Source organism: Cuculus canorus, chromosome 1, assembly GCF_017976375.1.
Source record: "Cuculus canorus isolate bCucCan1 chromosome 1, bCucCan1.pri, whole genome shotgun sequence".
Classification (NCBI taxonomy): Eukaryota; Metazoa; Chordata; class Aves; order Cuculiformes; family Cuculidae; genus Cuculus; species Cuculus canorus.
This window is the reverse complement of record NC_071401.1, coordinates 15,247,526-15,271,043: the sequence shown is the minus strand read 5'-3', so window position 1 is coordinate 15,271,043 and position 23,518 is coordinate 15,247,526. Positions and strand designations below refer to the sequence as shown.

General features: G+C 38.9%; 1 protein-coding gene across 5 annotated transcripts in view; it reads right to left on the bottom strand.

Annotated features, from left to right (window-relative positions):
• C2CD3 (C2 domain containing 3 centriole elongation regulator) overlaps positions 1–23,518 on the bottom strand; it is a 54,409-nt gene that overhangs the window by 29,635 nt on the left and 1,256 nt on the right. For 3 of the 5 annotated variants that reach the window (XM_054056657.1, XM_054056655.1, XM_054056660.1), the window contains exons 3-22: positions 22,617–22,774; positions 21,814–22,013; positions 21,165–21,385; positions 20,169–20,301; positions 18,876–18,995; positions 17,530–17,674; positions 16,965–17,125; positions 15,544–15,759; positions 14,985–15,097; positions 13,055–13,173; positions 11,955–12,077; positions 9,551–10,018; positions 8,475–8,626; positions 7,046–7,289; positions 6,289–6,472; positions 5,319–5,499; positions 3,535–3,707; positions 2,499–2,619; positions 978–1,246; positions 78–167 (exon numbers count right to left, since the gene is read on the bottom strand). In XM_054056657.1, coding sequence (XP_053912632.1) covers positions 78–167; positions 978–1,246; positions 2,499–2,619; positions 3,535–3,707; positions 5,319–5,499; positions 6,289–6,472; positions 7,046–7,289; positions 8,475–8,626; positions 9,551–10,018; positions 11,955–12,077; positions 13,055–13,173; positions 14,985–15,097; positions 15,544–15,759; positions 16,965–17,125; positions 17,530–17,674; positions 18,876–18,995; positions 20,169–20,301; positions 21,165–21,385; positions 21,814–22,013; positions 22,617–22,774 — 3,591 coding nt within the window. The remainder of the gene's footprint in view (positions 1–77; positions 168–977; positions 1,247–2,498; positions 2,620–3,534; positions 3,708–5,318; positions 5,500–6,288; positions 6,473–7,045; positions 7,290–8,474; positions 8,627–9,550; positions 10,019–11,954; positions 12,078–13,054; positions 13,174–14,984; positions 15,098–15,543; positions 15,760–16,964; positions 17,126–17,529; positions 17,675–18,875; positions 18,996–20,168; positions 20,302–21,164; positions 21,386–21,813; positions 22,014–22,616; positions 22,775–23,518) is intronic. The other 2 variants (XM_054056659.1, XM_054056658.1) reach the window with 2 other exon arrangements.

Below are 23,518 nucleotides of genomic sequence, written 5' to 3'. Positions count from 1 at the left end.
AATTGGAATGAAAATTATTTTAAGGAATTACAATAGCATTTACACAGAATGTCAGCAGTGTAACACTGCTGTACTACCTGATCTTCTTCTCAGCAGGTCTCTGGTTGGAATTGTGACTGTTCCAAGAAGATAATCTCTTGATGTCCGAGCTGCCGGCGTGTCAGTGGCTGGAAAAGAAAAATTTTGTAATTACATCAAACTGGAACCCAAGATTTAGAAGTGATTGAGACAGTAACTCCTTTGAAACAAAGCCCTATTGCCTCAACAGCAAATAGCCCAGCTGTACACTGAAAACACTTTTAAATAATGAAAAAAGTCAAAAATTGCCCAGGACATATCAGACCAAAATCAATGAGAAAAAGCAGTGTGAACAAAACCTGGGTGTGGGCATTATCAGGACAGGATACATGCTCCACCACCAAATTGGAGAAACTTTTAGGGCGTATTTCCACAGATCAACATCAACACTAAGTAATCAGTGGGGAGCTAGGGGTCAGTTACTCTAACAGTGTGCCACGCTTGACTTTTCTCCCCCAGCAGTGAAAACAAGTGTCATTCTTAGCTGAATTCCATTCATAAAATAATTCTCCAACACACTGTTATGTTGTAAAACAATCCTGCCTATCTGCCACAGGATCTTAAGCTATCATTTTGCTGAACCTCCATTCATTACCTCTCATGAAGTGTAGGCAACAAGGCATGCACATACAAAGGCAGGGTGCTCCAAGAATCAAGCATTATTATTTTTAATCACATTATCTTTTCATTTAAAAGGGGATTTTAATCACCTGGAGTCTTGGAAACCTTAATCCTCTGCACAAGGGGAACAGTACCTCCCAAAATCATCTCTGAAGACAGTTTAGGTAATTACATCAATTAGCAACTGCACAGAATAGTCTCTCTTCTAAAACGAAAATTAAGAGGACTGGGCCATTCTGTAACAGCATTCAGTCATTGTAATCACTTGCCCTCTTTACCTGACTTGGTGCTTTGATGGTAGATAGAGAAGACAATATCGGCAGACTGCAACAGCTCCCCCAGAGAAGAGGCTTCTCCACTACTTTTCTGAATGATGAGGTTACAAGGAAACTCTATGCGATGCTCAAACTCTGGGCAGAAAGTACGAGCCACAGCTCGCGTGCAGCGTCTCTCTGCCTGAGGCAGAAAGGAGAGGTGCACAGAGACATATGCATTAACTCCCACACCTGCATAGTACTGGACTGAAGGGTTCTTCTGTGCCACAGCTCTTCATTTAGTATGTAAAAAGAAAACAAAAAAGAGAATGAACATAATGTCCAAGAAATCTTGGAATCAATGCAATTAAAACAAAAGTTTCAAGTCTTCATGGTGAAAAGATGGAACAAAACAGTGAATGTTGTAAGTTAAAACATATGTGGGTTCTGGCTGCACATTAGTTTTCACGTTTTTTTTTATCTGAACATACTAGAAACAGGAAATGCTGAGGCTAACTACCACAAGGTTCATCATTGGTGGCTGTGCTCTTATCGTTATCAGGATCTGATAAAGTGGTTAAGAAAGTATTCAGCACCTTTAAAAATATCCCATATTGTAGAAAGCCTTCCCAGAAAACCTCCTCTTGAAGGAAGGAAGAGGCCAAGCCGAATTATTTTTACAGATTCAAGCTCACAAGCAAAAGGAGATGAACTTAGCAGATAGAATTATTTACAAGTAAACCAGACTTTTTTACAAGTAAACTTATTTACAAGTAAATAAGACTTATTTACAAGACTTATTTACAAGTAAACCAGTACTACTCAGGTCAAACACCTAAAGAATAAATCTGAAGGTTGTTCTACTTTCTTTACTTCTCAAAAAAACATATGGTAGTGATCCTCATCTTACAGAGTCTACCTGAATTAAAATGGATCAGGAGCTTAGCAACACTGAGAAAGGGTCAGTGAGCACTGCTCTAGAATGACGGGAGCCATCCTTCCCCCATGGAATTGACTCCCTCTCTTCTAAAGCCTTACTTCTTAATTCTTGAAAGTTGCATATTGGAACTAAGCTCAGATGATAACAAGCACTTAGAGCAGCAGCTTTATGGTGAAAAGGAACATGTTTCATTTTCTAGTTAGTTTATCAATGTTTCTACAGTGAAATTCCAGAAAACAAATCTCACTTAGCTTTCAAATAGCATCAGTTACACCATGATCCAATAACCCAAATAGGCGCTGTTTTATATCAGCCAGTTTTTATACCAGCCTTTGATGTAGGAAAATGGGAAAATGTAGAAAAATGTGCCCTTACAATCTCAGTCCTTCTGCAGAATGAATTATACCACACTATACTGCAGCTTAGGAGACAAAAATGACCACTGCTCTTCTATATAAAGTTGTTTTCACTTCTGGTCACAACCCAGTTTGAATCTCAGTTGCTGCAGATGGAAAGTTGGCCAGTTCTAATCTAGTGTCTCAGCCTGCTGCCTCCAGAAAAAGCTATTTTAAGAGTGAAGTCTTCCTTGTAGAATTAGGCTTTACCTAGCTGCTGCTTGCAAACCAGCTGCTCTGTGTACTTGTACAGAAAGAGAAACGGTTTGAGCAGTTATTCCTGCTGCTCTTTTCATGGATCGTTGGTATCTCACGCTCACATCAAGCAAGCCTGGGTTAAATGAAAGGAAGGAAGGAAATGGTTAACCTTTTATACAGTTACACCCAATAGAATCAATATTTAGTTATATCTCTTAATACAAAACTTAGCCTGTTAATGCAAAAAAGTAACTCCATCTGAAATCCATTGAGATTGACTGTGGAAGATGCTGTCCTTCAGCCAGAAGCTACAGCCTGATACAGGAGGCACAGAAGGAAATGTTGAGAACTGCATCCTGCAACCTGCCCTGCAGGCAGTCAGATCAGATGGCTCCTTCTCATTGGCAAATTTATGGCATGGTAAAACCAGGAGAGGTTGTCTAATCCAGCCACGACCTCATGTGTGCATTCATTGTAATAGTTCTAAAATATCCTACTGCAGCATTTGAACATGTTTTTTTTATAGCACTGCAGTGACAAAATCCTCAAAATGGCAGATTTTCTGCTGCTGCACATGGCTAACCTCTTACAAAATAACTGAAGCATACTGAACTCCCTTTCCAGCTCCAGCTTTTTTTCATGGCCATTTTTCCCCAAGAAGCTGCCTCAGATTTCCTCAGTGGCCTTCCCAGATCTGATGTTTGTATTATTTGAAAGAACCACTGCAGAACAGAAGGAAGCCTCTGCTCATACTACATAACATAAACAGCCATTCTTCAGATCTCCCATTCCCTACCTTACATGGGAAGCTTAGACTATGGCTTATGTGGCAACTAAGCAGTTCAATACACAGGAGGGTTAGGAGTTTGAGTGTTGCTCGTGTTTAATCACTGATTCTTCACTAGGTATGGTGATAATGACAGCTGGGAGGAAAAACTCTCATGGCTGGTACCAGTTTACAACACAAATATGTAATTTTATTTCCCTTGGCAGCAAAACCACAGATCTTTGCTTTTACACAAAGTGAAACCCCACAAGCCTTCCTTACCTGAAGACCGCAGATGAAATTCCTCTGAGGAATTAGTCCTGGGGACCAATGGAAGATTAAAAGTCTGTATCCCTATTTCTTCACGATGCTGCATAGTCACCATGGCACAGAGCCGTGACAAAGGCAATGTGCCTTTGGCAACCATCTGATCTCTGACATTTGGGTAATAATACCTGTTACGACATAAAGAAGCATCATCAGTCATGTTATTTTAATGATGCCAAAATTATCATCATTTCTCTCACAACTGCACATAAGCCAACTTTAACTTGTGTGTCTTCAAACATGAGTTACTCTCATGGTAGCTCAGGGATAAACTCAACTAAATGAATATCCACAGGAAAAAAAAAACAGAAAGTGCTCAAGTAGATAACACTACAGATATACTTTTGCAGTAGTCCTAGCAAGTCACCTAGCAGAAACTGCACTAAAAATTGGCATCCCAAAGGAAAAACAAAGAAGGATCTGGCAGCAAATATTCTCTGGTCTCAATTTCCACTACTAAACAGAAATGTTACTTGCAGAATGGATCTGTTGTACCAGTTTGTGAGTGTGAAAAATGACTCTAGACCATTTCTTACTGTGCTACTTGGCTTCAGACTCATCCTAAAATGAATTTTGGTGCTGTATGTAATGAACCACAGGTAGAACAGGAGAAAGGCATTCACCATGTTTTCAGCGGCTGAGTAACATGGTAGTGTTACAGACTTGTGTTTCTCTTTCTATTTTGGGACAAATCCTGAACATTAACTGACTGTTCGAGTCTTGGGTAGAGCACTGCCTGAATAGTAGTCTCAGCATCTTGGAATATTACACCTGTTGGTTTCTACTTTTTCCCAATACATTAGAGTAATTCAAGATGCTGACAGCATCACAGCAAGAACTCTCTTGATTTGGAATCTGGCAGTCAGTATCTGATCTCCTTCCTAATCACAAGGTAAGCTTTTTCCATTTCAAACATGGTAAACTGGCGAGAGAATGTTTAAAGAATTCTTAAAAGGCTTCTTGCTCAGTAATTTGCTCTTTTCACCCAAACATGCCAAAATTTACCAGCAACTATCAGTTAGCGGTCAGAGCAAGAGTAAACTGAAGTCCAATTGCCCTCAGGAGAGTGAGCTAAAGAACATTTTAGAAATGTCAGGTACTATCAGTTGGTCACTTCAACTGCTCTGGTCATTGCCAACATTAAATGTACACATATTCATCATGTAATAATACTCAGGCAAAATTGCGAATTAAATAGCTTAGTTTGTTCACTAAAGAATGAATATATAATTATTATAATTATGCTTTTCTAAAGTTACCTGTCTTAATGATCTCTGTTTTTCATTACTAGTAATTAGTTTCAGTTGCCAAAGAAACTACAATTTGAATTTACAAACATTTTACAGTATATCCTCTTGTACTCAGTGACTTGTACCAGGGGAAAAACATACCCAAAACAATGAAATTATACTGCCAGGGTGCTAGTGAGTAAAATTTGTACGTGCCAAGTGCTTAAACACTACTTTTTGATTGAAAGGTGGAAGAAAGCAAACTAAGAACACATACTTTCTAACGAAGCTATAAGAAGAGAAGAGTAGCACCCCTGGGGAGAAAAAAAAAGGCTCATGTGTCTTAAGTGTAATCACTTAAATACAGATATTCATCACCAAATGTTGATGAGCTCACCATTTTTTCACTTATTAATAAATATCCGTCCCATAGCTAGGAATTTTTGATACCACATATGTCTCTATCTGCATTGCTGTGACATCTACAAAGAATAGGATGTTATTCTGTACCTGCACCAGACTTCAAACTGGATTCCTCCTCCAGTCCCTCCTGGTGCCATAAATGCACTGACCAGGAGCCTCTGGACCGGGACTTCAGCAGGAACCAACAAAGAATGATGATGCTCATCATTAAAGACAGGATCAGGGATGCACAAGGTGGTTGCTGTGCGAAACAGCTTTAATACGATTCCTACAAGACAAGCAGAGTTGGTTAAAAATGGTTGCGTTTGTGGTTTTCGATCTTGTATTATTTGCAGTCCTTCACCACCAGAAGGCTTGCTCTTCCTAGTTTCTCTTCACAAATCTTTTACAAGCAATTCATGCAGTCCCCAGGAACCTGTGACCCACAGGCTGGAAACTGATGTTAAACGTGGCTGGAAGCCGTCAAAATCCACAGCAGTTGTTATGGAACAATGCTACCGACTGTAATTTTTCAGCAGAAATATACATTACCAATTCAAAGCACTCGAAGTCAACACTAAGTCCTGTTCTACAATTGCAACGAGCTAAATTCTCTTTTGCAATACTAATGATCTAAGGCAGACAAGCCTTCTCTCGGTGTGTTCAGGAAAATGAGCACCTTGAAAGGCCTGCGTATGTAAAGCCGTTGTTGAATTTAACTGTATACAGTCCTAGTATCCCTGCAAATCTGTTCTTGAATCTTTGCAGGATCAGTTGTTGAAGTCTTCTTTAACAAAAAGAAGTCTATCTTTATCAAAAAGGTACCATGTAAAGAGACTCAGAATTAGATTTCTTTTTTTGCTAGGAACTTTGCCACTTGCCTGAGTCAAAGCAGCCTTTTAATTTACTGACACAGCCCAAGCACAGTTGTACGCCCATCTTCTAAGGAGAGCAAGTATTGCCTGCATGAAAGCTCAGAAAAACACCCTCCCTCTTACTTAAGCAGAGAGAATAAGACTAAATAATATTTAACTAAAGCAATGCTCTTAAATAAGGATGGATTATAAAAGAAACTTACCATCCTCGTGCAATTTTGTTCCTGGCAGCGCCCCACAACCAGCCTCTTGAACTGGGAAATAGTACTGTACGTAGCAGTCAGCCTCTCCCCAGACTGTGGACTGTAAGGGCATGAGTCCTTTCACACTCTCCACATGGATTTCAAACACATGCTCCATCAGGTCTTCCCCTTCTTCTTCTAACTGCTAATAAAACAAGGAAATCCACATGGGAAGGATGACTTTTTAGGAAACAGCACACAAGAGGACTGGGAACGTGAGACTAAGAAGCCTGAGGTGGTGGGCTCAGAACCACTATCTGCTATTTTCTCCCTAAAGTTCACAGAAACCTTCAAAGAAATTTTTCTTTGGAAAAATTGAAATGCAATTTCTTTTCTTGCAAAAGCGAAAAAACACAGCACATAAAAACCATGACAGTTCATATATATCCAACTCAAAGGCAGTGGCAGAACCTGTATGGTACAGAAAACGGCTCTGACAGTTAAGATTTTCTTGATTTATTTTTTTTAAATGCACTTATATAGATTGCAACAGTAAATAAGCAGGGCAGGAAAAAGGGCAGTAATGGCAAGACTGGTAAGGGAAAACGGATAAGAAAAGAGTAGAAACAACATAGTTCTGCAAAGAATGTGAGTATTTATAACAAAACTGGCTATAGCATCAAAAGAGATTAGGGATCACCAGTCTGTTAATGAACCCACTCATAAAAACCTTTTCGTATGTCCCTAATGACAAGAATTGGAATTTATCGAACAGTACCATTGTGGGCTTTACAGGTGGAGAGTCCAGAGAGTGGAAAGGGCGCTGTGTGATGGGAGGTACCATTCCTTCTTCATTTTTTAGCCTTTGCAGTGCCACTATTTGATCAGCTGACCCCATTGCCAGAACGACCCTCAGGCTTCCACTTCTAGTGCCAGTAAAAACATCTATCACGGGCATATAGCTGTCCACAGCAACTACCGGATACTGAGCTTGAAGAAGCAGATGGGAAATCTTTGGATCTCTAGAACAGATCAAAACAAAAATGCACCAGCAAGAGAATGAGCCATCTGAATATGAACACAATCACACAAAGCTCATTGTAGATGGGACTTTCAACGAAGTTAGAAACCAATCTATCTCCATTACTCCAAAATCCATCTCAATTACATTAGCCTTCACAAAGCACAGATCCATGAGCTATTTTCAGCAATGAGAAAGCAAAGGTCTCAAAAAACTAAGACAGCCTTAAGCTATAAGCCAGCCTAGAAAACTGTGAACAAGGTGGTGAACTGGAACAAGACTCCTATTAATACACAGTAGCCACATTCTAGTTTTATGAGGCAGTTACATGCCTTTGAGGATGAACCTGTGCAGGAAGAAAAGAAGGAACAGGGACAGTCTCCCAGAGAAAAGTAAAACCCTCTAATACATGGAAGATCTACACAAGTAAACTACAGTGGATTGGGAAAAAAAATCATACAAATGACACGTGAATAACTAACAAAGTAGTTGCCAGTCAGCTCCAGTGCAATCTCATTTCCATCTGTCACTTGTCTGACCAAAATTAAAAGAACTAATCCTTTGTATTAGAAAGAATCTCTTCTGTCCAATATTTCTATCAATTTAAATTGCTGTAAACAGGTTTTTTACTGAACAAGAAGCCAAAACTGAACCAAAAAGAACAAAGAGCTCTGAAGGGACCCATCAGGTAAGACAACAATTAAAACATGAAGTATTTAGAGACATTTTTGACACCACAAGCATTATCCTGTGCTGTGCAAAATTACAGCATCCCTAGCAATGGGAACTATGCAGAGCATAATCAGGAACAAAATCACTCAATCAGTCATAACCTTGGAAAATCACCAATGGAAAGCCACGCTTCCTTTTCCTGTGCAGTCACTTTGATCTCTTATAATTTTCATGTTTCAGAGGATCACAAGTTAACCTCCAAGCCTGATGCAGCACAGTGTCTTTACTTCTCACAGTCTATGTGTATTTCTGTACGAGGAAAGTGTAACTTACCCATATATTGCTCAGTGTAGGAAAGTGCTGCACAAAGCTTGGCAGAACAAAAACGCCCTTTGCTATAAAGTATACTTATGAACTCTTCCGTGCAAATCCAAGACACCATCCTTCTCTCCCTTCTCTGAGCAGCAGTTACAGTATTCCCCAACCCAATATAATATGGAGCAAAGATGTTTACTTGAATGAGATGTAAAACTGATGCAGGGGAAGCTTCACTAGTCCTAGCAGTTTGTCATGGCCAGGGCTTCCCATCTTGTTCCACGCTTCAATAATCATGACATTGTTCTTCAGCCGCTCCAAGTGTCTGGAAGTCAACGAAAAAGGCATCACCTGAAAGAGTTTAATGCAGAATTAGTACACAGAACATGCTGGAAGCTATTTGCTAAACACAGAGCATTCTGGTAATGCTACATTAGTCCGGTTTACCGAATTGTGCTCTTTAGAACTGGAAATGAAAAATTAAATGCATGCTTGCCTATTGAATTTCAGAAAACTGGTAGGCTTAGAAAAGAGAAAGCCATGAAATAAATGTAATTTAGATACATTTTAACATAAGCTTTATGCTATCCTAAAAATAATTGCTTTTATCTTTAAATGCCTGTTTACTAAACAACAGATAAATAATTTCAAACAAATATTTTAGATGTCTTTTGCTATGTTTTTATATTCCATTCTCAGTTGAAGACTAAGGAGTCTCACAAATCACCAGGTATTGTAAAAAGTAAACCAAATCTCAGCATCCTGACATCTCCAGAGAAAAATGTCCATTTAAAAACTCATAACTTTACTAAACACCTGAAATTCTGCTAATTGCTGGGGGAAGGTACTGGCCCATATCAGGACACTAACGCACACATTTCTGTGCTGATAAATCCATTGAGAAAAACAAAGAATACTGAGCAATGAAACAAACAAAAAAGTCTACATATTAGGATGCCATGAAGATGCCATCAACAATGTGTTTTCGTGCCAAAATTAAAGAAAGTAGATGTCAACTTTTTTAAGTTTTAACCCAAAGTTTTCAGACTATTTCTCTTTTTACTTTAAAAATCTCATGTACTACTTGGATGATTCAAGGAACTGCATTTCAAACTGCAATGCAGCCAAAACAATACTGAAAATACTTTTAATATACTGGACAGAGCTAAATAGTGAAGTTCCCACATGTATAAAAAGTAACTTATCTTTGAAATACGTTTGTCAGCGTGGAATATCACATTTCCATCAGTGTTAAAGAGAAGACATGTGACTTGCCTGAGAAAAATTAAAGGCAGGTTGTGTTGTGCCCCATATAACAGCAGATCTCGTTGCCTCCTCGGTGCTGAACAGTTTGCAGTTTAAATATACATTACAAGAACTGTGGATCCCACAGTCTCCAGCAACGAAATCCTTTCCATCAGGCACCATCAACAGCACGTGCAGTAATAAGCCATCCTCTTCAGATGCCGTTATTTGTGTCATCAGATTATGGGCTACAGAGGTCGGTAGAGCCTGCGGTGGCTGCATGACATTTATGCTGGCTGCTCCCGTCTTCTGCGAGTCCTCACAGTTGTTAAGTTTCAAGCAGCGAAGGCTTTCTGCATCCATGCTTTTCCTGTTGGGCTCCTGGAATTCCAGCTGGGGACTTCTCACGGCATGAGCTGGGACTTGCTGCACAGCCATAGCTGACCTGGCAGCAGTGCGGGTGAAGTCTTTGTTGTCAGCTGCAAGCTCTAAGGATACCTGCATTGTGCAAAGCAAAGTGGGCTGATCAGATGCACCCCATACGAAGGCAAAGAAACTGCAACATAAACTCAGGGAAATGCATTGCACGTTTTGTTCGAGAACTGTGTTAGGATCATCACCCGGAAGCCTTGATTTTAAACACAAGCTGGTTGCAAGCTACAACTGTCACTGCAAAATAAATTACACATGGTTTTATCAAATAAAGCAGCAACTGAAGTACAAAACTATACAATTACAGCTGAAAAAAAGAAAAATTAAAAACCAATCACAAAGCTGACTTAAAAATGAATACCCACCTAGCCAAGGTGAAAAGTACTGTGGCAAAGTTACCTCAACTGTCACTTGCTCCACTTTGCTACAGTACTTGCTGCATGAGAAAAATACAAAAAAGTACTTCTCTCTATAAATGTGTTCTTTCACTGCTTTTTCACTTTTACATTCCCTACTGATTTTAGCTGTCCATAACTCCTCTCCCTTCTGTAGGCTCCCTCTTCTCTCCACTGGTCTACATATTTCACCATATTTGTCTTCTGTTTTTCTGAGGTTGGGTTTTTTGGATTTTGTTTTGGTTTTTACCACTTTGTCCTACATCTGAATTGCCTGTTCACATTGTCAAGATTTGTAAGTGAAATAGTTAGAGTAGTATGAATGAAATTATGTGTGTGAAACCAATGAAAGAACCACTAGAACAAGGGTTAAATGAACTGCAACTGTTAATTCACAAGTGTTGATTGCTAAAGAGCATCTCAGATCTACTGGATTCATTCCCATGACAAGGCAGCAAGAAGGGGAGGAACAAACTGAAGCCCAGAAGATAAGGTAGCAGGATAAAGAAAAGGACTGGAGCCATAAAATGTGAGAACTTTGCCCAAGACTTAGCAAGGATAAAGCAAGGTGTTGTGGCAACAAATCTCAAATGGTATCTGCTCTTAAAACATATAAAGAACACATCCAAAGATGAGGAGTTCCAGGCCATCTGTCAGAAATCTAAGAGACAGGGTGACTAAAATCAATTTTCTTTAAGTAGTAGCTTCCCCCTCCATAAGGTCTTGCTTTGAACTTCAGTTCATTAATTCCCCACAACGCCTCCTTCCATTTTCTCCTCTCACATCCTGTACCACTCCATACTCTCCAGCACAACACAGCATTTCTCCTCCCTGCATTCAATTATCACCTAAGCTCTCCATTTTATGTTTCGCCCTTCTGCAAGGCCTCTACAAGCTGCTCTGCTGACTGGCTTCTCAGGGAGATGTTTCACAGCCTCTGTGACAGAGCACGTCACTCACCTCGTGAACTATAAAGTGACAAAAGCAATCCGTGCTCACATTCTCTGGGAATAATTTAGGAGCTCTGAATGTAAAATTCCCAAATGCCCTCTCAACCCTTCACTTGCTAATCTAGAGAGCGATTTGTCTTCAGAACTGGCAAACCTCTCAATGGTGCTGTGCAGAACTGTTAATCCTTCTCAACCAGAAGTGGTGCATGCTGCGAAAAACTTTGGCTGGAGAAGATAACTCCTGAAGCGACGTACTGATGACAAGGAGCGTCAGGAGAGACCTAACCTCAAGTCATGTGAGGAGCAGCAGCCAAAACTCGCAGCCCTGAACATATGCCACTCAAAATCTGCCTGGAGAGTGGTTTCTGTACCCAAGCCCTAGCTTATTGACCCTCTTTTTACCCTGCAGTCAGGGGAACCTCACACAGCAACATCCTTAGACATGCAGGAGGTTCAAAACATTTCTCCAAAACCCTAAAGTAAAAAAGGTTTATGTTATCCTGTCTTGCAAACCTTCGTATCTGAGACCTGGCAAATTAAAACAAAGAGAGAAAAGAAGAGGAAGGGAAAAAAAAAAAAAAAGCAAAAAACAAATATGCAGCCAGAATGAGTAACAACAGGTCATTTAACTCAAACTCTGTATGGTAAAATGCATACCTTTAGTGGTCCAACTTGTGTCTGATCTCCCTCTTTTTCCACAGGTATTTCACAGCTGACAGTGAGCAACTCAGACTGAACAACCTTGCGTAACTGAAGTGCTGCTGAGCCAACGGCTACTGGCTGAGGGCAGAAAAACAATACGTTTTGCAATATTTCTGTCAAGTTTAAAGAACTAAGGGCATAATATGAAACAAAAACCTTCTGGGAAGCCATGGTCAGCCACTCACCCTCCCCAATCCTATACTGCTAGCTGTACCAACAGAGATTTGTAGGAAAGTTTCCCTTAGTTATAATCTCAAGTCTCGGTAGGACAACAGTAAGGAACGTTGTCCCAGTACCTAATGTAAACAGTTTCAGATTAAAGCAAAAAAGAACATCCCAAAACCTAGTAACTGAGCAAAATTTCCATACTTCAAGATGCAATTTATTCGGGCATTAAAAGAAAGGCTCCTATTACAACAGATGCGCAGAGATCCTTTGTGTTGGTTAAAACAAAACACAAGCTGAGTTAACACTCACTGTCTTCATCACATGCAGATGATTATGCAAATATTTTTATCAAAAAGAAAGACACTCTCCTCCCCAAATGTACAAGTTACACCTGCCTCTCACACCTCATGTTACTCCTCTTGCCCCAGGAAGAGTAATGATATCAACTGCATGCACATTAACTGGCTTTATATTGCTAAATGAGTTGTGCTCTCATTGAAGACTAATGCTTGTAATTGATCCAATAAGCTTAAACAGCAAGAGATTGGTTTTAAAGATAAGGGAAGGACTATTTTTCTGGTCCGTCGGTCTTGAACTCAGAAAGTCATTTAGCTGGGTGATAAGGTTGAACAGCAATTAGTCCAACTTATATTAGTTGCACATAATGTCATTTCCTTTCATAATATCTGACAATGAGTGATTAAGAAGTGGCTTAGATAAGCCACATTACTTTGTTTTGTCTTTGATGGCTGAGAAGCAATGAAGCATCACAGAAGACTTAGAAAAGCCTCTGCCATCCTTGTAAGTATTTGGAGGAAAAAGAAATGCAAAGAATTTCTTTGCTTTTCAATATGACACACAAAGTATAAACAACTTTTAAGAAGTACCTTTTTCTGTGTGTTTTTTCTCATGTAGATTTTAAAAGCAAGATCAGAGCTCCACCAGTGTTCTATCATCATTTCACCAAAACGGACAGGGAACACAAACCGCTGTTGAAATTTCACCGCTGCAAGGAAGACAGAGACTTGTGAGCACTTAGCTGGATCCAGAGCTAACCTGTTTTTTGAGCTTGATCAGGAGCAGGGAAATTTTCACTCTCTGCAGAGAACATGCAGGGTGAGCTGAGACTTTCAACTCAGAAAGTATGAGGGGAAAGTGGTGGCACTTCTGAAAAGGATGCAGAAAGACAGAGAAAATTTGCATATTTGCCAGAATCAGAGATCAAGCAAGGCTGGGAGCTGAACAGGGAAAGGCTGGAATCCTCAGTTCAAAGTTTCACTCTATTAAATTATGTTACAACTCTGCAGGTAACTCTTCTTCATTTACTCACAGGAGCAACAATTATTCAAAACTAAAAAAAAAACTTCCCAAGGATATTGCTGTGTTACACATGTAATCATTTAATTTTGCACTACTTATTAACATCAAGCCTGAAGTAAACTGTTCTTCATATTCTAAGTCCAGAAAATAGCCCGAGGGCAGCATGACGAAATTAATATTATAACAGCATCTAAAGGCTGCAGTTGATACCAGGTGTCTGTCATCCTAGCACACAGTAAGACTTTCCCTTCTTCAGTGGGAGAACCCTGTCTAACTTCCAGCAACATTTTTCAAGACATCTCTTGAGACAAAGCTGAGCTGCAAGTATAGTCGAAGGTTCAGGAAAAAGTAATAACCGTGAAAAAATACTGAATGAATTGATGTTTAGTCTAGAAAAGAGAGTAACAGTGTTGAAGTAGTATGCTTTCCTTGTTCACAATGGACAAAGTAAGCACTCTCGCGATGATAAAATCTCAGGTTAGACATAAGGAAACTTTTCTAACAGAAAGTGCAGCACTTCTACATCTTGCCTGGGATGGCTATGGAATTTTTCCCATTGGACATCTTTAATAAATGAGATAAACAGCTGCCGGGAAAGATAACAGTACAGTAGATTGACTCAACTACTACTTCAAATTATTTCCATGTCTGTTTATTTTTCTAGTTTCCAAAGAACTGGAATCTAGCTACACAAGACAAAGTGCAGAAGGCTGTATTATCTTTGTATAACAAAGAGCCCAGGTTCAGAAGAATTAAACATTCTCTCTGGACGTGGATTGAAGATATACAAGAGAACTCAGAATTGGTGGTCTCTCAAGTACCACCAAGAAAGATGCAAAGCAAACAAATGACCATATGCGACAAGCATTTGAAAATCACCCTGAAATTCCAGTTTCTGGGAAGACTGGGCAGAGAGGATCTTGCTTAAAGAGCTTTCCCTGCTCACTGAGGGCAGAAATGTATCCTAAATGGTTCTCAGGGATATGAACACTGGTGACTCTCAGTAAAGAGATGAATGTTTACTTATGTGAGCATAGTTCTTGTCAAGATGTCTTGGACTCAGCAGACTCTCTGATCTCTTGCAGATGTTATGTGACACACTTCAGCATCTAGCAAGATTATTTCTTTGAAATAGAAGTATCTTGGACATTTCTAAAAGTACTTTATGATCTTCATACTACTGCAGAAAGGATATTGGGTTTATACTGAAATGAAGGAACAGACTTAATGAGTTGCTGTTATGTCCCTAGAAAAGAAATGTGAAAGTCCCAATATGAATACTTCTTGGAAGCCAAAACCTAAAATCACTTGGCTTCCTCATCCCTGAAATGAGTGTTCCACTACCTGCAGCACAGCAACTCTGTTGGCAGAGGTGCCAATAATCATACTGCATTTTTCAGGCAGCAAATAAAATACATAGAAAACAGTACTAACTAATTTCTATGAGATGAAAGAGTCAACAATACTAAATACAAAGTGGAAAAATAACACTCTTACCATCATCTGTGATTTTACTTGAAGCTATTCGAGTTATTTCTGTTGCTATGGAGACTTGTCCTTTTGCATCCTTAGAGGTTCCCACAGGAAAGTGGTAGTCAACAAAGAAGGTACTGTGAATAAAACAGTGACTAGATAATCACAATCTACGTACGTACGAAGCTGAACATAGCAGGCAAGTTTTACATTCAGAATTTATGAAGTTACTCTGTTCTTTAGAATAATCAAACTACTTATTTTATGAAGTCAACAGATAACCTATATGTTAGACTCTCCTCAAAAAAAAAAAAACACTTCCATTTTCAATGTACTGCCATGCACAAAGCAGATTTGTACCTCCCCAAAAATCAACACAGCCTAAAGTGAGCCCACATCAGGATAAATTATTGACATCTCCAATTTTTAGGAGTCTATGGTATACAGTTTCCTGAGAGGAGCAGAGAAATGGGAAGACCTCGGAATCCTGGAGAGCTTAGGTAAGCTGGACTACACAACTGTCCTCAGAGAAATCTGCCTAGAAGTTGCAAGTAATAATCTGGTGAGAAACAATCCCTCTTACCACTTATTAACTGATAGAGGCCTTGGAGGCTTCCCCATTAAGCCTTTCTTTCTTGGTGTAATCTGGATGATGTCAGGAGGGATTTTCAAGCTTTCAATGATGACTCTGGCTAGGTGTATTTGCCCTAGCAATGCCAGCCTGTCTGCACTCAAGGATGTGGCATGAACTTGTTCTTTGTGATCTTCTGGAAAAGCAAATGGTCTCGCAGGAGAGCCGCTGAAATGATAAAACTGAGAATCAGGGCTACATAAACATTTTTAACATGACCACATGAAGGGAAAATTGTAGCTTGGTGGGATGATATTTTAAAATTATTTATTATTATTATATTATTTACAACAAACTAGGTGGCCTCTGTAACAGAAATCTTACAATATACAACATATAGAGTATGTAATACAAAACAACCAGGCCTGTCCCATGTTTTGAAAAAATCTTATGCAGTCTAACTCTTTAAAAAGAAAATCTGTATTTAACGCCATATGAAAAAAAAAAGGGATACGGTTACACACATGGATGTGTGCAGAGGAAAAGCAACAGGATTTTGGCATAATTTAAAATCTCACTTGCGCCTCATTTGTAAGACTTGTAAACAGTTTTGTGTTGGTACCTCTGGAGATACGAATTTTATCTGAATGAAAAAAATAACAGTATTTGTAAGAAAAGTTTCAGAAATTGTTGTTTGAAGCTGAATTAGAAAAATAAAAGTGAAAACCCCTTAATATTAACTTGTATTGTACAAGTAAAGCCTGATAACTGGATTTTTAGGGACACTTTTATTGGTTCTGTCATGAAAAAAAGAGAATACAATTGAGATCAGGTCAGAACAGAAGTTTATTTACTATAGTTATAGGACAGACCACAATTCAGCAGAGAAACATCTGCTGATGAGAACTCTCCCTGTAACGCAGATAGAGATATTACACACTTAGAGATGTTGTGCAAAGACAGATAATAGGACGCGAGTTATTTCATATCTGCTACGTACACAAGGCCACAGAACTGCACAAGGCTGGTCTGGAGTCTCCTCTTTTTTTCAGCACGGGCATTAATCTATCATGAAGGTTACACATGGGTTATTTTTTCAGGAGACAGGGCAAGAGTTCAGTCGAAAGGCCTGCTCAGGCCTTTGCATTTCTGCTTTCACTGTTCAAAATGTCATTAATAGCCTTATTGCATCTTTTGCAAACTCATGATTTTAACTAACTGCATCTCAATAGTTTCTTTAACAATATATAGCAATTCCTGGTTGATGCTGATGCTCCATCATTCCCAGTGATGCTATGAAAATTCCCCACCAAAATGGTTATTCAGTGAACTGTGTGATAATGATGGAGCACAATAACACAGTGTGATTCTTGCCAATACTAACTTAGAATGAGCAAGATGTGGCAAAACATGTCACTAATGTAACTATTTACCTGGGTTTAATTTCTGTCACCTTCTGATCCTGAGTAAAGGCATTAGAATCCTTCTGTGAATTCCTTGGATTAGCTTTCTTAAGAGTTTCTGTCTTGGTTACTTTTTTTGAGGAGTTAACATCATCATCACTGAGGAAATCACTTAAACTGGAATCAGATTTCTTAAACAAAAATAATGCAATTAATGCACATTAAAAAAAAAATAACTATAGTTGTCCAGAAAGACACATAACGGTCATGATAAATCAAAATGAAAAACTTGTGGATTGCATAACTTGAAATAATTAGAATTCTACGAGAATTTTATTTAAATAACACCTGTCTCCCTTGACAGCCTCAATCCTAGCAATTTCCAAATATAATGCTTGACTTTGTAGTCTTAGTAGTATTTTGCTAATAATATTAATTTTAAGCAATGTTCTCATAAGCTTCTGTACAATACTTAATGCTTACTTGGCCTTACTAATACTGTAATTTGTAGCCTTTTTTTTTTTTGATGCGAGCTTCTGATTTTCTTCACCTTAGGGATTACATACAAAGCACCTTGCTTTTTCTCTCTACTTACAGGAGCTGTGTAAAAAAGACTCTCTAGCAGACTCTGGTCGTAACGGGGATCATTGAGTTCACTGTCATACACCTCACTCCCAAGAGAGAGAGAATCCAAAAGGGAACCTGTGTGATCCCAGAAATGCAGAGGAGACAAATCAGCACTGTGAATAGAAGAGAAAGAAACACAACTTAGTGTACAAGTCCTGCAGTCAATCTCTTAAGAATTCTTACAAAACTGTCTACTCTATACTGGATTTGTGCTATATCCGCTCCAGATACAACCAAACTGTACTTACAGAGCACTGGGCTGAAACTACTATATGTCTGTGACCCAAACTGCTGTGTTATCTTGTGATAACATCTCTAGACCAGGCGTGAAAAATTGTGTGTGAATATATATCCATGTAATCAAAGAAGAGCTGAGTTTGGGAGGAATCTCTGGAGATCATTTAGTTTGACCCCTGCTCAAAGATACAGAATGCAAATAAGAAAACTGTCTGGCCAGATTTTGAATATCTCCAAAGCCGGAGATTCCACAACTTCACTGGGCAACCTGTTCCAGTTTTTGAAGACTTTCATCCTAAAATATATCTATTAATATCTTCCTATAAATCTTTTATCCATAAGTATTTTATAACTTCTGGAATGCTTTCAGATATCAGTAATACTTAAGGACAGTTTATTTTAGTATAAAAAAAAAAACCAAGCTAGATCTGAGTAGATAAATACAAGTATCTTTAGAACACGGTTGGAACAAGTTGGGTTTTGTCTGGTTTACTGCGAGTTCAGAATCATTTCATGATCTGCAAACACTTCAGTGTTATCCAGTGATAAACTGCAGGAAAATAGCAAGTGCAGACCACAAAACATAGAACTGAAACTCTGAACCATATCTGACATAGAAGCTATACACTTCATATCCCCGATTTGGACACAATGTAAGCATCATTTATGCTCTTGCTATATAAAATGAGAGAAAAAGGTCAATTCAACATCTGGAGAAAGACTAAAAATAACAATTAGTTCTATTTTTAATTTACAGGCTGCAAGTTCTTTAAAGAAACACTGTATATGTTTCATGTACACAACAGTTAGGAATATTAAAGAACTTAATCTTATCAGAGAATGCAGTTAATCTTTCTGATATCACTTTTACATCAAGGGAGTTTGAGCTATTTGAGTTGTCATGCATTAAAGCTGAGTGTGCAAGCTGAGGTATAAAATGCCTCCATCACTTGCACGTGTAATTCACTGGTTACATTTCCAGAAATGTGGAGAATCTGAAGAGTCAAGAGATGTTTTTCAGTATAAAGTCATCAAGTAAGGATGATTTTGCAGCAACCTCCAGTGCATTACACTCACCTGCCCAACAATAGCTGTATTGCTCTCTCGTCAGAGTCGGGCTGACCTGGCACTTCAGGTGCAAAGAGATTAGGATCTTCAGGAGTGGGCAAAAAATTTGAGTTCAAGCCTTTTGGGCTCCTGGATAACAGTGATTGCAGCACAGAGAGCAGTAAAAGGAAAAGTAAAGATGTTAAGGTGCGTTCAAGATGAATCAATCAAGGATAAAAACCAAGTTATATACAGACTTCTCCAGTATGCAGCTTAGTCTCTAGATACACAAGATCTGCCTGCAGCTCTGCAGTCTGCTGCAATTCACATCCTAAACCTTATACTTTGCAATGTGTCATAGAAACACAAAAACATTTAGGTTGGAGAAGACTTTTAAGATGACCAAGCTCAACTGCAAAAGGCTGGCCTAGTCTTGAAGTTTAAGCACAGCTGCTGCAAACGAGACAGGGCCTAAGAAAGACAAGGAAGATGTCTAGAAAGCATGTTCTATCGATTTTTCCTGGAAATTCCAAAATCATCTACTTTTAAACAAATAGGAATAGTTTGAGCAGAAATAATTTAAATTGTGTTTGCAACAGCATCATTGACTGCTAAAGACAATGATGTTATTTTCTGGTTTATAGCAGAACAGGAGACATTGTTAATCTTTTTCCAAAAATAAGGAATCGAAGTTTCTGCTCTAATAAACATGCATTTATCCTAACACTTCTAAATTTCAGTTTCACCAAATTAAGAACATTTACCAAGCCTAGTACTAAACAAAGGTGGAGATAGAAGTTGAAAAAGCACAAACACTTTGTTTTTCTTCAATCTGCTAAGAAAGATCATATAGAAGACAATCACTACTAATTCTGTGAACACGGAGATGCAAATTTCCATGGGTATTTTCGCATCAAGAGATGCAACCTAGAATACGCAGAAGTACTCAATTTATGTTACTAACTACTTACATTTCTTTGAAAACCTGTTCTCTGTGATCAAGTAACATTTAATTTACCATGTTCCTTATCATGCCCTTATTCCTTATCAAAGTTTAACATTTCGTGATCAAAGAACTCTGTACTAAATACAAAAATGCTGTGAAACAAAATTAAAATCAATTACTTAAATCAAGGCTTACTACATGCTGATTAAAATCAATTCACAAAATGTAGGCTTTTATTCACAAGTAGAAATTAATTTCCTATTTGAAAAAGAATCTTGAAATACATCACATGAAGCTCAGTATTTCAAGCTCTGCTAACAAGGCCTCAAAATGTATGGTTTGGAACTTTATGCGACTTCCCCCTTTTCCAAGCTCACTTTGCTGGTGCTTTGAAATCATCTCTGTCTATAAAAGGAGGCACTTCATTTAGTTCAATCTCCATGTCTGGGCTAGACTTCATTGCAGAAACAACCATGGCATCACGGAGTTTATTGCCTTGATCCAAAAGAGCTGAGAAATAAGCAGAAGCATTAAATTTCAGCATTCAAATGCAATTTAAAAGCAATGTGTAAACACAATAAATGTGCCAGCTACAGCCAAGAAACTTCTGTTTTCAGCTGTTACAAAGAGATCTTGGCATAATGGAGATTAAGTGCACGCTATACACCATAAAACAGATAGCACATCTGGGAGCATGCAAGACTAATCCTCTACCAGTCTCCTACTCACAGCTGTACAAATAACTCATCTACACACATGAAGTCAGTCTTAGAAGGGCATTATTAAGATACAGCAGCAAGATTAACTTATGGAAGAGAGGCTTGTCACCTTAGGATGTCTCAGCAGCAGCCTACTTAAGGTCTTCTCTGTAACTATAAATAATAACTCAAAACATAACACACATGGAAATGTGCCCTACTTTGATGCTCATTTGAATCCAGTTCAGGCGGTATGTGATCAAGTGGCAGAAAAGAAATAATTTTCCATCTGAAAACACCAGTGGCATGGAAACCCTTCCCAGACCTATTTGGATGTGAGTGGCACCTTTGATGGACGTCTTGAAGACATGTCATTGATTAAACAGTCCGTGAAGGTAAGCTTCCTTTCCTTTTACCTCTCTAGGTCAGAGCTCAGGCATACTGCTAGGACAGCAAGTTTTGCTTGATTAGGATACTCAAACCACCTTTTAAGAAGACTAAATATATAGTTTTTAAGTAAAGACCTTTTTTTTATCATTTCCTCTTTGAAATAATATAGTGAGGGTATGCAAAGTATCACTTGTCCTTAAGTCTTCATCTCTAGATAGGCACCTGAAATATTATCAAGAGCTATTTGTTGTGAAATCTAAAAGATGATGCCAGTTGTATACACACCTGAAAGCAGGTCTTTTGTAGCTGGGTTATGCAAAGAGAGCACCCGTGTGTTTGTCCCAGCAGGTGCTTCGGGATCAGTACTGGTGGGAAAGGACACTTGGTGATTTGAAGGACTCATTTTTAAATGTTCATCCGGTAAAATCAGACGGTGATGAGAAGCAGAAATAGCGTCCTTTATGTTTTCAGTGTTCTCTTGAAAGAGCAAATGGTCCTTTGCTCTACTGAAAAATGAAACATTATTTCAGTAACCACTACAGTGGGTCGGTAAAGGGATTCAAACCTCTTCAAACTCTCCCTCGTGCTGCAGCTGCCCCCCTTCAGCACATGCTCCAAAACCAAACATGACCTGTTATTTTAATGACTCCTCATCTTCCATTCATAGCATCCGAGACCAAGCCAAGCTGTAAATAAAAGACTGTGGCATCTATTCTGTCAACTATCCAAGCTTCAAGTCAACATAGGATACAAATTTATATCAGCTGAGAAACTGTCCCTGTAAGCTCTGAAATGCAGAATATTCTGCATTTCATTTAAAATGCCCGTTCAAAAAGAGGAAGCATTCCATAACTCACAAGTCTAAAGCAATGGCTTAAAAAAAATGTGAACTCCAAAATAACCCAGAATTTTGTCGTGGGGAGAAAAAAGATACCTGGGACTTGTGGCTCTGCAGTTATCCATGGACTCTCGATCAGCAATAGTCACTCGTGTTTGCCTGGACTGCTGTGATCGAGCAAGAAGCCAGGGCTTGGTGCTTTCTTGAGCAGGAGCAATATCTAAACTTGCATCTGTGGTCTGGATAGTGTTGCTGGTGTCGTACAGTTCTGGCAGAGGTTCTAGAACTAGGGAGACCTGAAAGACAGAATGTGAAAATAGTATTTCATTCTTTTCTTAATTGAGTGCAACACATGCTGTATTCAATTTTACATTTCACGCTCTGGTGAACTTGCTTTTCCATACAAAGTAATACTTATATCATGCAGTTATGTAATATCATGAAACTCTGATGTATTTACAATTACTTATTTGACATTCCGTGTTTTCAAATCACAGGCAACTGTCTTTCAGCATAAATTATCCAGAACCAGGGCTGCAAAACAAAACACCACCTTCTTAACCCCACATTTCATAATCACCTACAATTCCAGCCCAGTGAGGCTGTAGAGAAGTGTTAGAACCAAGCACCCATTTTTAAATCCACCGTTAAAAATCCCACTCAGTGTAGAGACTACAAATTTTCTTTATCAAGCTGAACTACCAAAGCCACACACACTCTTCTAAACTGAACAGAGTCAACAGTCTCAGTATTAATTTTTCATTTGCTACCTTCGTTCATGAATGCTCTGAACAGAGACCAGGTCTGCAGTGTACCCAGTACACCTTGATCCTGGCACCCGATTGTACTGGTGTTATAGTAATACGATTGATACTGAAAAGCAAAGACATAAGGACTACCTGCAGTTCTCCTAGCTTATCAGATGTTGGTGAAACTATGGGGAAAACCCCATTGATTGGATGGCTGGGAGAGAGCTGGGACAGTCCGGTGATTTGCACTCTGCCAATTGGGAGATGGTCAGGTTTGGTCATTACCTCCAGGACAAGTACACCCATATCTGTGAAAATTAGGAAGAATTTCAATCCAGTCTCGTATAACATGGTCACAATTAAAGACAAGACTTTGTTAAAACGACAGAGATGTTAGAGATTAACATAAGGTTTGTTGTATCATGAAATTATGATAATGAGGTAGTAGATAAAGAAGTGTCATAATGATAATAAATTGAGATAAGTAAGTACAAGATTACCACAAAAGGACTACTTATGACAGGACAAGGGATAACGGTTTTAATTTGAAAGAAGGCAGATTCAGATTAGCTATAAGGAAGAAATTCTACACTGTGAGGGTGGTTAGGCACTGGAACAGCTTGTGGATGCCCCATTCCTGTAAGTGTTCAAGATGAGGCTGGATGGGACTTCGAGCAACCTGCTGTAGCTGAAGATGTCCCTGCTCATAGCAGCAGGGTTGGACTAGATGACCTCTGAAGGTCCCTTCCAACCCAAACCATTCTGTGATTCTATGAGTAGCTATAGCAGGTACAGGTTTTACAGACAGATTCTAGACATCAGGCTTGCAACAATTCCCTGCAGATCTTTCAGTCCCTTAATAACACTACAAGCTCATCTGACTATCTTCTTGTTCTTCATGCCCCTAGAACATTGAAACACATCTTAAATGTGATAGGTATAACAGTAAACATAATCTGATCTTGAAATTATACGGACTACAGGAGACTTCAGCAGTTTGTAGACCTGAGCACTAAACCTGACTACTAGAGAGACTTATTCCAGCAATTCCA